At 30.0% G+C, this 14,334-nt stretch overlaps 1 protein-coding gene across 2 annotated transcripts; it reads left to right on the forward strand.

Moving 5' to 3' along the window:
- LOC109358583 (plant cysteine oxidase 2-like) lies at positions 5,311-8,213 on the forward strand. Of its 2 annotated transcripts, none has more exons than XM_019602894.1 (5): positions 5,311-5,843; positions 6,608-6,729; positions 6,836-6,995; positions 7,128-7,331; positions 7,922-8,213. In XM_019602894.1, the coding sequence occupies exons 1-5, from the start codon at positions 5,609-5,611 to the stop codon at positions 8,056-8,058; spliced, it is 858 nt and encodes a 285-aa protein (XP_019458439.1). In that variant the 5' UTR covers positions 5,311-5,608; the 3' UTR covers positions 8,059-8,213. The 2 variants fall into 2 exon arrangements, with proteins under 2 accessions (XP_019458439.1, XP_019458440.1); XM_019602895.1 differs by having other exon boundaries at positions 5,316-5,843; positions 7,928-8,213.

Genomic DNA, 14,334 nt, shown 5'->3' on the forward strand with positions numbered 1-14,334 from the left:
GTTACATAGCAAAAACTGTTTAGAGTAATCGATTACTATATGTGAGTAACATATTACCCAGTTTTAGCAAAGTTGAGTAATCGATTACTCTAATTAAATTTTAAATGCCCAGTTGGACAGAGAGTTTGGGTAATCGATTACTCAAGGCTGTAATCGATTATTGAGAGTTGTTGCACCAGTTTTCAGATTTTAAAATGAATGATTTTCATCCCAAAACGAAATGGTTTCATTCCAATCAATTCCTACCCTTTCAAAGATGTGTTATGGCTGGTTGGAAAGCCTATTTAAAGGTATTGAAACTCAGAATCAAATCATAACTCTTACACAATCTTCTCACAAACTTTCAAACATAATTATGAAAATTCTCTGAAATATTTTCTGCACTTTTTGCAACTTGTTCTTAAACTTTCAAAGTGAATTTTCTGAGTTAATTGAAGTAAAATGTTTCAAAGTTTTACAAACTTATAAGAACATTATTACTTAGTATACAAAGAGTTATCAGATTGCAAGTGATATTACATTCTAAACTTATAAAGGCAATCCTGCCATTGTTGTAAATTCTTCATTGTCATTGCATAATTCTTTCTTTCACAAGGGTGTGATAGGAAAGGTGATAGAGTCACTTGGAAATGGTGTTTTCCTAGAGTGACATAAGTATTAGTGAGTGAGTAAGGTACATAGAGAGCTCGGGGTAAGATATTATAATTACAACTCATAATATTTAGTGAAAAATCTCTTTTGCTGCAAGAGCACTAGACGTTGCATTCGGTGGACAAGAAGGTGAACTAGTATAAAATCTCGGTGTGCTCTCTTCTTCTTTATCTCTTAATTTTTACATGTTAATTTTCTGCATAATTTCTGCTGCACTTAACTCTTGATTTTGCAGAAAAAGTAACCATACTTTTAAGTCAACTAATTCATCCCTTCACCCTCTTAGTTGCAATCTTAATCTTACATCAAATAGATCAAAGAAAGCATCTAATATGAAACTCAAATAATTTGATAATAAAATAATTGATATCAACCTTGATAAGAAACTAATTTATATTTCAGGACAATGAAGTCTTAAATAAATGGGGAGATATACTAGATAGGGGGAGAACACGCTAGTAAAAACCAATCAAGAATTCAATGTCAAAAGATGTGGTTAGTCATCATAAAAGGAAGAGATTACGAAGAAGAACCTATCTTTGACTAGGTTTTAATGAAGACACCAATGTCAACAAAAGAAGAGAAATGTTGAAAACCTTGAAGAATGAAAAACACAAGATAATAGATACGATTTAACTTGTTTTTATAGCATATGTATTACTTTTACGAGTCATTCTTATTTAATACCATATAATGCTCTTGAAAATGTTTTTAAAAATGTTTTACAAAGTTTTAAAAGGATGAAAAATAGTTATCAAGTCCTACAATAAGTTTTCAGAAAATCAAGAAGATACTTGAAATAGAATAACATGCTACTTGAAACGGTAATTTGTTATGAAGAAGATCTTGCTCCTGACTTCGACGCGATTTTGATGAAGACGTCAATATCACAACAAAGAAGTAAAAGGATGAAGACCTTGAAGACTTAGAAGAAAAGCTACTCAAGTTCAAGATCTATTAGAGTATTCTAAGTTAGGTAATTCTATCCCTTGAGTCTTTTTATTAAGTTTAGCCAAATGCTCAATAGGAAAACCAATTTTAAAAGTATTTTAAACTAAATTTAGCCAAATGCTCAATAGGTCATCCACCCTTTTTCCCCTTCTCAATCATTTATCATTACTTAATTACCCATTTCAAGAGTAAATATAACTCTATGTTCAATAGTACATCTCAACTTAAAAGAATGACAAATATGATATAAGTTTTTATGATCACAATAATCCTTATTATATTTATAAAAGTGGTGAGGATAAAAATATTTATTAAATTGTATGCTCATTATTTATTAAATACATATTTATTATTATTTATAAAAGCACAAGCTTAATAATTGAGTCGCATCTAAAAATAAAATATTTATTATTATAAAATTTATTAAAAACAATAATAATAAATTATTATTTAACTATATAATAATAAAAAGAAAATATTTATCACTAAAATTATATAATAAATAAATCAAATAAATAGAAAGAGAAGAGAAGAGAAGAAGAAAATACATATTTACTTCTTACATTAGAAAGGAGGAGAGAAGCTACGCAAATGTGAAGTTATCCCTTTGAGATTTTTCAGTGTTTCTCTCTTGTGCCTCTCTGTGTGTCAACTAAGGATCAATGATATCTATTTATAGCTAGATCTAGAGTCTTAGAGTATCTCTGATGACAAACAACAATTTCATTCTTATTTGGAGCATACATATTATTTTATAATTTTTAACAATTCCCTATAAAATAAAAATAACATATATTTTTCTTCCACAATGACATACATTAATTTTGTTCTTATTTGGGCATCATAATATTTACTTTTCTTCCACAACATTTACCTCACCCCACTTTCTATTGGTTAAGAACAACAAAAAATTGTTCTTATTTAAAAACAAAAATTAGAAAGTAAGAATAACACAATAGAGAACAAATTAAAAATGTTCTTATTCCATTAAGAACAACTATTGCGATTGCTCTTAGTGATAAATAATATACTTCTTTGATAAGTTTGCTTTCCAAAAAACAAGATGCTAATTGGTTACCATATTTATATATTAAGATTTTATTTTTTCAAAAAGATAAATAAGATCGTAATTATAAAGAAGAATCTTATTTTATTAATTAATTTTTCTATTATTTCTAATATAATAAATATGTAATCTCCTTATCTCTAAATCAAAACAGATTATTTTGTTAGTTTTTATAATTTAATAAATGGATAAATACTAACAATATTAGTTTTTTATTAATTAATTTTCATTTTCATTTTTTTATTTTTAATAAAACAAATCCGTGGTCCTCGTATCTCTAAATCAAAAGAGATTATTCCTTTAGTTTTTACATTTTATAAAGAGATAGATACTAAAAAAATCGTCTCCTTTTTAATTTAATATTTTCGTATTTATTTATCAAACTAAAAATATATATTTTCTGAATTTTATTTTTTTATTTTTTTTGGTTGAAGAAGATTACCTGTTCAAAATATGGACTAATGATATGATTTAATTTTTTGAGTTGATATTCATGAGAAAGTGTGAATATTACATAGCAAAGGTATCCTCTAACCTAAAGGTAAGAGACATCTTTCTTATAAAAAGTAATACACATTGTGTTTTCAAAAAAATTCTTCTTAAGCTATGCAATGGAAAATTTACGTGGATAGTGTAGTTTAACTACACTATCACACGTTTGGTATATGTTTTAAAATATTTATGGAAGTAATGTATTTTTAGGAAAGTCGTGGATGGTATCCACGACTTTGGGGGAAAGTCGTGGATGGGATCCACGACTTGAATATATTAGGGAAATATTCTCTCTCCATGGAAGTCGTATTTAGGGTACATAGCTCTTTTGTTATTAATATACAATGGAAGTCGTATTTAGGGTACACGACTTCTATGGAGAGATAATATGTCAGGGATCCACGACTTTCCCCTAAAGTCGTGGATGGTATCCACGACTTCCCTAAAAAAATACACTACTTCCGTAAATATTTTGAAACATATACCAAACGTGTGATAGTATAGGACTACACTATCCACGTAAATTTTCCGCTATGCAATATGCATTGTATTTTTTGTTTCTTAAATTTTTATTTAATCCGGAATTGAAATTTGGAGTGCTGCGGATTTTTTTTTAAAACAAGAAAACTGTGAACGATATGGTACACATATGATGTCTCACAATTTGTGTTACTCCATATGCTATGAATTTGTGATTGATTAAAAAATATATATTTAAGTTAAAATTTAATTATTAAGTATTTTTTTAATCAATTATAAACTAATAAGATATGAAGTAACACAAACTTTAAGATAGCATATGTGTTCCCGTGAACCAAACGAGTAATAGTTATTGTCCTACACAAAAATTCATGATTTCAGTGGTAAATTGCACTAAACACTGAATCCAATAGTTACACCGCAGTTGAAAATTTAAGTTGCAGACTTAAATAATTACTGTCCTTAATTATCACTATCCCAATCTCACTCACAATACAAGATGCCACTTGGCATGGTATTAGGCTAAAAAATAGGAAGGATATTAACTGTTGTTAAACTGTGTCTCACTCTTTATCCCAAATCAATCAAATGATTACTTTTTGTTTTTATAAAAAGAGTATAATATCTATGTAGTGATAGTATAAAGTTCATACACAGTCATTACATCATTTATCGTTCATTTGACATATTTTTTTTTTGAAAAGTCAATCACGATTGAAAATAAATGATGGATGATGCATTGATAGTGTAAAAAAATATTGACAGTGTATACATTTTTCTCTCTTATAAAAAATTATTTTATTGATCTATAAATATATGATTAACTTTAGATAAAAAAAGTATGACATCATTAAAAATATATGATCCTCATCCACAAAACACTACTGGTACGAAACCATTTTTGTGACACCTGTGACATTTTTACACTTTATCGGTTGATGTGTTAAACCCCCAGCACCTTGAATTTTGTGGGCACCTACATTAACATTACACATGGAAAAATGTATCAGCCAACAATCTATGAATTTTATATATAGGTGTATTATCTATTATTTATATTTAATTATTATTGAATCTTTAAAAAATTAATTCAAATAAATTATGGATGTAAATGACTAGTAATAATGTATAAACTTTTATATTGCCCATAAATATTTTTATATAAAAAAAATTAAGAATGTAGTTTTTGGTAAATTCTAGCTTGGCTCTCACCGTTTATACCCACAAAACAAGGGTCGCTATACCCATCAGTTTTCAAACAATCTATGGGGCAGGAAGCACGCCTTAATAAAGCTTTTCCTTTTTAACGTGAATTTCACACTCAATTGTTATAATTTAGGCTAATGTTTGTTTTTTGGATATATTTTTTAATAGACGTGTAAATATAGAAATAAATATGGAAAAGGTAAGGATAATTTCCTAAAGCAAAGGTTAATTTTTTGTTATGCAAATAACTATTTTTCTAGTTTTTTATCTCCTCATTATTGGTGGATGAGTCAATTAGATGCATTGTCTTGTGACTTACAATTTTTAGTTCAAATTTTAGAAATCACCTATTTGCATCTACCATCTCTAAATTCTACTAGGTTGAATACTTGTGCATTGGACCGCTCTAAATCTCTTATCACTATATCATTGCTGTCAACAAGAAGCACCAAAACCATGCAATATGGCCCCTAGTATTCTTATCATTTCATAACACTGTTATCAACAAAAGCACCAAAACCACGCAATATGGCCCCTAGTTTTCAAACCTTTTCTTCTTCCTTCTTTTCTCTTCATATATTACATCATTCTCAAACTCTTCATCATTGTTATAATTCTTGTACTCCCTAATATACACTTTCCACTTTTGCACTGTTACTACAAATTAAATATCTAACATCTTGCACTGTTTCAAGTGAGATTGAGAAGACTAGGGATAATAACTATTCACATAAAGTTGATTTGGTTTTAAATTTGAAGGGAATGGAGGAAGGTTTGGTGGCAAAGGGTAGAGAGAAAAATGGACATGTTGTTAGCAAAGTTGATTATGTGAAAAGGGTCATCGCTGAGAGAAGGAAGCCTTATAGAAGGGTTAGAAGACAAGTGCTGACATTAGCAAAGGCACTTCAGGAGTTGTTTATGGCATGCAGAGAAACATTCAAAGTTCCTGGCATGGTTCCTTCACCCCAACATGTTCATAAATTGTGCCATATACTAGGTATATAATATAATCTCTTTAGATTATTTATTATTATTACTATATTATTTATTATTGATAATTTTGTGATTTTGGAAGAAGGTCTCTTTGGATTAAAAAAGTTGTAGTATGGGTTGATCTATTTAGTCATGTTTATAGTTTTGGTGCATCAAATTGTAGATATCTTTGAATTTTTATGTGATTGATTCCATTGCATGTTGTTGTTGTGAGTCTTTTTTACTCCTGAAATTAAATGACATAAAATCACAAACTAGAAAGGTACAATAAATTGTCTTTTAAAGATGTAATTAAGATAACATCTTTTTTTTGCACCATTTTAACATATCAATTCATTTTCTCTTCGCCCCAGTTTTTTATTTTATTTTAAAATCATTTATTTGATTTTTTTCCACATATTGTTTCTATTCCAAATTGAAGGAATTGATAACCTAAAATTCTTCTACATTATGGCCTTATAGGAATACAGAAATTAAACCCTTCTTGTAATATATATTCCAAGTTTTAAGATTCAAATTTTCAACGCAAGTTAGAGAAAAGAAACATTTCAGAGTGCATGCACATAGATAAACAAACAATTCAAATTGCATTTATTGTTTTTTTTAGAGAGAATCTACATTTGAAAACAATAGCTTAGTTTCCTCCTACTAAATTTGCATTAATAATATGGCTAATGTAATTTATTTTGTCACATAATTTAGATACATATTATGTTTAATTCTTACTTGTCTAATATATAAGTATTGTTCTGAAAATTTAATAATCAGATAACATGAGATCAGAAGATCTTGGTCTAAGTAGAGATCTTCAATTCTTCAAGCCTGGAAATGTTATCAAAGAGAACCAAAGGGTCACATACACAACAGTGTACAAGTGTGATAAATTCTCGGTAAGTTTTGCAAGCTCTAATTTATTTTCCACATTGCTCATTATTGCAATTAATAGTGTGAAATTAATTAACTTAATGTCATTTTTTGTTATGTATATATTTGCAGCTTTGCATATTTTTCCTACCTGAAAAAGGAGTTATTCCACTCCATAATCACCCAGAAATGACTGTATTCAGCAAGCTTCTATTAGGACAAATGCACATTAAGTCTTATGATTGGGTTGATCCTGATGCCTCTCACAATTTGTTGCACCAACCATCTAAATGTATGCATTAACATTTCTCTTTCTCTCTTATTTAATGTATATATATACACACAAATTAAGTAAATTGTTTTATTAACTACAATTCTGAACAAAACATTGGTCATAATTGAATTAAGTTGTTGTTTTGGGCAGTGAGATTGGCAAAGTTAAAGGCAAATAGTATCTTAAAAGCACCATGTGATGCTGCTGTGTTGTATCCAAGAGCAGGAGGGAACATACATGAATTCACAGCCATAACTCCTTGTGCTGTGCTTGATGTAATTGGTCCTCCTTATTCCAGAGAACATGGCAGAGATTGTTCCTATTACACTGATCACCCTTATGCCGCTTTTCCTAGTAAGCAACTCTTTCAATTCTTGTTACTAACACACTCAATATTATATATTATATATACATAGAAAGTGACTCTAAGTACAATTTTCATATAAAAAATGGTGAGAACAATAAATTCACTTATTTAACCTTATACGAAAAGTTAAAATTAGTTAATAGTCATATGATTACTTAGTTATGTATGTTCATTTTTAATCTTGACAATTCAAATCTAATTTAATGATCTATATTAACTGTTATCATTTCTTACAATATCATTTGACCTATATATATATATTTTGATTTGCAAGTTTGGTGTTATGATAGTTTTATAATTTTCATTAACATAATATTTTGTCTTATAAATTAACATGGGGTTGGAATGTTTATAAATGACAATCGTTCTATCAATGTCTACCTCGGTTCTTAGTCAAGTTTCGCATATGGAAAAATTCTGAGATCAGACAAATTTTTTAATCATGTGCTATTATTTTCATAGTTCATATTTTTTTGTACTTTGGTCATATAAAATTGCATTGATGTCACTCGGTCCTCTGGCCTGTCTACATTGTTCTTAGGTCTTAGACCATACATTAATTATTTATATGATGCAAATGCAGATGAAGAAATTTCTGGGGTGAGTGAGGAAGCTAGTAGTTATATGTGGTTGAAAGAGATTGAGATGCCAGAAAATTCTAAAATGGATGGAATTGAGTACAAGGGTCCTCCCATTACTGAAACACCCTTTTAGTTTCATGATAACGTTGTATTATTCCATAGCACACCCCCTTAGTTTTACTGTGTATATCAATCACTACAGGCACATTACAAAACCCCATAACTCTTTTCCTGTTTTGTGTCCATATTTCAAGGATCAATGCATGAGTTGTTGGCTTTTGTTCTTTAGTGCTTAGATCTCACTTGTTCAAAGTACATCTATAGTTCTTTCATATATATTTGTTAGTGGGTATATAACATTTGCAAGTGTTTGTCAAGTATAGAAAAAAACATGTGCTTGATTTCATCATGTGTGGCTCTTGTTTCACGAGAAAGACTTTTGTGGATATCTAACTATATAGAGACAATCAATTAAATTTTGACAATACATTAAAAATTGTATTCTAATTAAAATTCAGTTCCAAATAACATAAATACATCAGTTTTTATATATGAGGAATTGGATATGTTTCACAAGTTTTTCTTATTTTACTTTGTAAATGGTAAAGCTTTGTGCCTTTATTGAAGTAGTAAGAGACAAGTGGTGAATAAGGTTGACTTTGTTATGGAAAGCCATTCATTTGGGTCACCCTTTCCAAAGAGTGGGTCAAGCATATGACTTGGTCGAGATATTTATGGAAAGATACTATTATGTTAATAGTCTTAAATAGAGTCAAAAAAAATTATAAGTACATGCAATTTCATTTTATATTAAATAAAATGTTTTGCTCACCTCATCACTAAATAAAGAGTCACATATTGAACCAACAAATGCATCTATCAACTTGCGGGAAATTATTCTAGCTTTAATTGAATGTCTCAAATTTTAGTTTGTGTTTGTTAGGGAGAGCTTTGTTATCTATAGAAGTGTTTAAACTTTGAGAAAAAAAATGTATGCACACTATATGAAAATTATACATTGTTATTGTATCATTCATCAACCATGTTTTATCATCATTAAATCTTCAAAAAATAATATAAATAAATGGTGAATGATATACTGACTGTGTATAAATCTATTGTTTATGTAACTTGCAATAATTTTAAATGACATGAAATAATACCTATTGGCTGAATCACGATCAGGTTGCTATCTTTAAGACGTTTCGTGGTAGTACCCAAAATCTACAAGCAAACTATCAGCCACATCGTCCCTAACATAAAATATTGCATTTGTTTGTATTATAAGAGCTTACTTGAATTTGATGAAAAATTGTTAATAATAATATACTTTTGGTAAGGATCATTATTTAACACTTCACAGAAGGTAAGTATCAAAGTTGAATACCAAATTTGAGTGTCTTTGGTAACATCACTTAATGGGAAAGCACTTTTGTTGTTATTAATGATATATTTTTATCACTTAATATTTCTTTCTTTATTTAGTTTTTTTGTTGCTTTAGCAATAATTATAAACAAACTTTTATTTAACTAATAAATCAGGCACCATCTTATTGGTGGTGGGTATATGTTTTTCCATTCATATTTGATAATGAAAATGAGCGGCTAAATGCTTTCCTCACGATCCTAATATTTTATAGGCCCGTTTTGTTAGGGAAAATGATTTTGGGTATTAAATCTTATTAAGTTTGAATATCAAAATTCAATAAAATTAAGAATTTAAAATGAATTATCATAACAAAATAAAAATTCAAATAAAATATAGAACTTAAAACAAATCGCGATAATAAAACAAAAATGAATACTTATTCGTAATATTTTTACACATCAAATTCTGAGAACTTATCATACACTTTAAATGATATTTCATATGATAAGCTTCAGGAGCTAGGTTACAAAAAAACTCAAGGTGATGAAGTTGAAGATATGTTTAATTTGTCATGTGAAGAAAAAAAGGCAGATTCCTTCAGTACTGTGAAGTCTGGAGCCATTTTATGTGACTACCAGAGATTATGGGTAGAAAGTGTTAGTTCAAGGTTAGGCCTTGTTTCTCTAGCATACTTACGGAAACAAGATCAGTCATTGCTCCTCCAAGAAATGCTAAATTGTGTTTTGCAGCATGGTTGATATCATTCATGTATAAGGTTTTAATTTTTTCCTGGTTGAGGGTGAACATTGGTACAATAGTAACGTCATTGTTTTGTGATATGAAAGTCATTAGTTCAACTCCTCGAAATAACTTCTCAGTGTGGTAGGGATTGGGATAAGGCTGCACATTGCTAATGCTACCATGTGATAATATAATAAAACTGAGGTTTCTTTTGGCTCCGAGTATATGGTGGTAGCCATATGACTATATGAGTAATATGGAGCCAAAAAAAAGAGTGTGTAAGTGAAACCATTTTCTTCTAATTTGTAATTTTATGCTCAAGTTTCTAATGATAAGTGCTAGTTTGAAATTTGTAAAGAAGGCCCGATTTAGAAATTATAATTCACTATATTTTTTTTGAATTATTTCTTTTGCTCAGTTTATTTAGGTTCCCTTATTTTGAGGTTTGGGTGTCTTTTAGCAGTATTATAGTGTTTTCAACATAATTACATGAATGAGCAAAGACTTGACCCTACTCGCTCACCCAGTTTAGTCTGACAATGATTCGACCCGTATAGGTTGGGTCTCATCAGATCTATGGCCGAGTTCAGGTTCAAAAATTAGACGTAGACAATATTTAAGGTTGACTAGAGGATAAACATGGTACGACCTGACTCGTCCCATGGTCACTCACTCGTCATGTTTGTATGTATTTCTATTCAATTGTGTACAGAGTAATCACATCTTTTTGGTTAAAAGTATCATTCATTAGCTAATATTTTCAGGCTATACACACAATTAACAATATATACATATATCATTTCATATGTCAAATTACATATCGATAATAATAAGTAATATTAAGAATACTTTATCTAAAAAGTGTATGCATTATATTTAATAAGAAAGAGAATCTAAATGAATAATACCTCATGTATTAAATAATGAAATATGAATATGAATATCAATATATACAAGTGAAGAAAATAGAAAACTACTAAAAATATAAACTTAACAGAATTACTAAAAATATAAACTTAACAGAATTACCACAAAACTGGAAACAGAAAATGATAACGAGGGAAAGTTCAGAAAATGAATCAAAATGGTTAGGGCTGATATGAGTTACAACTTAGCTATTGGGTATATGAGTTTTAGTTTGGTTATTGGTTTGTTGTAAAGAAGATCTTTGTTCCTGACCTTGACACGATTTTGATGAAGACACCAATATCACCAAAAAGAAGAAACGGAAGAATACTTATGAAGACAAAAAAGACAAAGCTTCAAGACAAATTAGTCTAAGTCTAAATAGATATTTCTATCATATACTCTTGAATATACAATAGTAGTAATGCTTAAACTATTTTTTAAGAAAATTGAAACACTTCAAGTATAAACAAAACAGTTTTCAAAAATAGTGTATAACATATTACTATATCTAAGTACCAGGTTACATAAGTGAGAAAACTAGTTACCCAACAAAAACTATGCAGGGTAATTGATTACTGTATGTGAGTAACAAATTACCCTGTTTTAGCAAAGTTAAGTAATTGATTACTCAAGGTTGTAATCGATTATTCTAATTAAATTTTAAATGCCCAATTGGACAGAGAGTTTGGGTAATCGATTACTCAAGGCTATAATCGATTACTGAGAGTTGTTGCATCAGTTTTCAGATTTCAAAATGAATGGTTTTCATCCCAAACGAAATGGTTTCATTCCAATCAATTCCTACCCTTTCAAAGAGGTGTTATGGCTAGTTGGAAAGCCTATTTAAAGACATTGAACTCAGAATCAAATCATAACTCTTACACAATCTTCTCACAAACTTTCAAACAGAATTCTGAAAATTCTCTGAAATATTTTCTGCACTCTTTGCAACTTGTTCTTAAACTTTCAAAGTGAGTTTTCTAAGTTGCTTGAAGTAAAGTGTTTCAAAGTTTTACAAACTTATAAGATCATTATTACTTAGTATACAAAGAGTTATCGGATTGCAAGCGATATTACATTCCAAACTTGTAAAGGCAATCTTGCCATTGTTGTAAATTCTTCATTGACATTGCAAAATTCTTTCTTTCACAAGGGTGTGATAAGAAAGGGGATAGAGTCACTTGGAAATGATGTTTTTCAAGAGTGACATAAGTATTAGTGAGTGTGAAAGGTACATAAAGGTCTCGGGGTGAGATATTGTAATTACAACTCATAATATTTAGTGAGGAAATCTCTTGTGTTGCAAGAGTACTAGACGTAGCCTTCAGTGGACAAGAATATGAACCAGTATAAAATCTCAGTGTACTCTCTTCTCCTTTATCTCTTGATTTTTACTTGTTAATCTTCCGCATAATTTTTTCCGCTGCACTTAACTCTTGATTTTACAGCAAAAGTAGTCATACTTTTAAGTCAACTAATTCACCCTCCCCTCTTAGTTGCAATTTTAGTCTTACAATTGGCACCAGAGCTATTTTTGAGTAAGTTATTCTCAAATCTAATCTTATATCGAAAATGGCATCAATATCATTCCTAGGAGAAGGTTCCAACATTAACCGCCCTCCAAGCTTTGTTGGAGAGTGCTATGACTTTTGGAAAATTAGAATGAGAATCTTCATAGAATCTCAAGACTTGGAACATATGAAATGCAATTGAAGAAGGACCATATGAACCCTTCACCATAGTCAACAGCGTATGGGAAGTAAAGCCCAAATCTTCATGGAATAATGAAGATAAAAATAAGATGCAATATGATCTCAAAGCAAAGAACATCCCCACTTCAGCACTTAACATTGACGAGTTCTTTAGAGTATCAAACTGAAAATCCATCAAAGAAATGTGGGATACTCTAGAGACTACACATGAAGGAACTGAAGAGGTAAAAAGGTCGAGACTCAACACTCTTTGCCAAGAATACGAAATATTTCTTATGAAACCTAGAGAGAAAATTTTAGATCTTCAAAAGAGGTTTACTCACCTCACAAATCACCTTATTGCACTTGGTAAGGTACTATCAAATAGTGACTTGAACTTGAAGGTTCTAAGATCACTCAACAAAACATGGCAACCAAAGGTAACAATCATTTCTGAAAAGAAAAGTTTATCAAAAGTGTCATTGACTGCTTTGTTTGGTAAATTGCAGGAACACGAATTAGAACTCAGCCAACTTGACCTACATGAAGAGAAAGAAAATAAAAAGAAGAATATCTCTCTCAAGGTGAAAGTTGACAAATACGAATCATCAGAAGATGAATATGAGAAGGAAGAAATGGAAGACATGAGTCTTCTTGTAAAGAAGTTCAGCAAGTTCCTTAAAAGGAAAAAGGGTGCTAAAACTGGACAAATGAGGAAATTCACCAAGAACAATGACGCCTCCACTTTAAACTAAAACTTCACATGCTTTGAATGTGGCAAGCCTTGTAATATGAAGATGGACTGTCCAAACCTGAAAAGAAATTCTTTCAAATGGAAGAATGAAATGAGGACTGGACGGAGAGCCTATATTTCTTGGGAAGACAATGATACAAGTTCCGCCTCTGAACAAGAAAATGAAGAACAAACATATCTTTCTTTAATGGCATCTCATCATTCTGATGATGAAGAGGTAAACAATACTAAACTATATTCTTCTAAATTACAAACTGCATTTAATGACTTGCATGATGAATATGTCAAACTCACAAAAATATTTCTAAAAAACTGAGTTAGATGTATTTAGAAACAAACCCTCATCATCTTCATGTCAAAACTACATTATTCTTGAAAATAAAGTTTCAACATTAAGTCTTGAACCTAATAAGCTGAAGAAGAGTAGTAAAAGTCTGGAAAAGATCATTAATGATCAAAGATACTCAACAGACCGAAGAGGTCTTGGCTATTCAAAAAGCCATGTTTCTAAGAAACAAATTGTTTCAAAAAAATAATAAACTTTCAAAAACAAAGTATCCATGCATTTGAACATAGTAATGATAAATCTAGGATACATAACCATCAATTCACATGGACATATTGTAAATACCATGGGTATACACCAAATACTTGCATGATTAGAAACTATGGTGTACCCCTAGGTCATTATAGGTGGGTTGAGAAAGGTACTAACCATGTAGGACCCAAAGAATATTGGGTACCTAATAAAACTTAACTTGTTTTGCAGGACAATTTGAGAGTCGCCTGCTACTTATGGTGCTTGGACAACGGATGCTCAAAGCACATGACGGGCGATAGAAATAAGTTCTATGTCCTTAATCCAAGGGACAAAGGCTATGTCACATATGGTGATAACAACAAAGGAAAAATACACGGAGTTGGTAGAATTGGCAAGCCACCCTC

This window comes from Lupinus angustifolius, chromosome LG10 (assembly GCF_001865875.1).
Source record: "Lupinus angustifolius cultivar Tanjil chromosome LG10, LupAngTanjil_v1.0, whole genome shotgun sequence".
Taxonomy (NCBI): domain Eukaryota; kingdom Viridiplantae; phylum Streptophyta; class Magnoliopsida; order Fabales; family Fabaceae; genus Lupinus; species Lupinus angustifolius.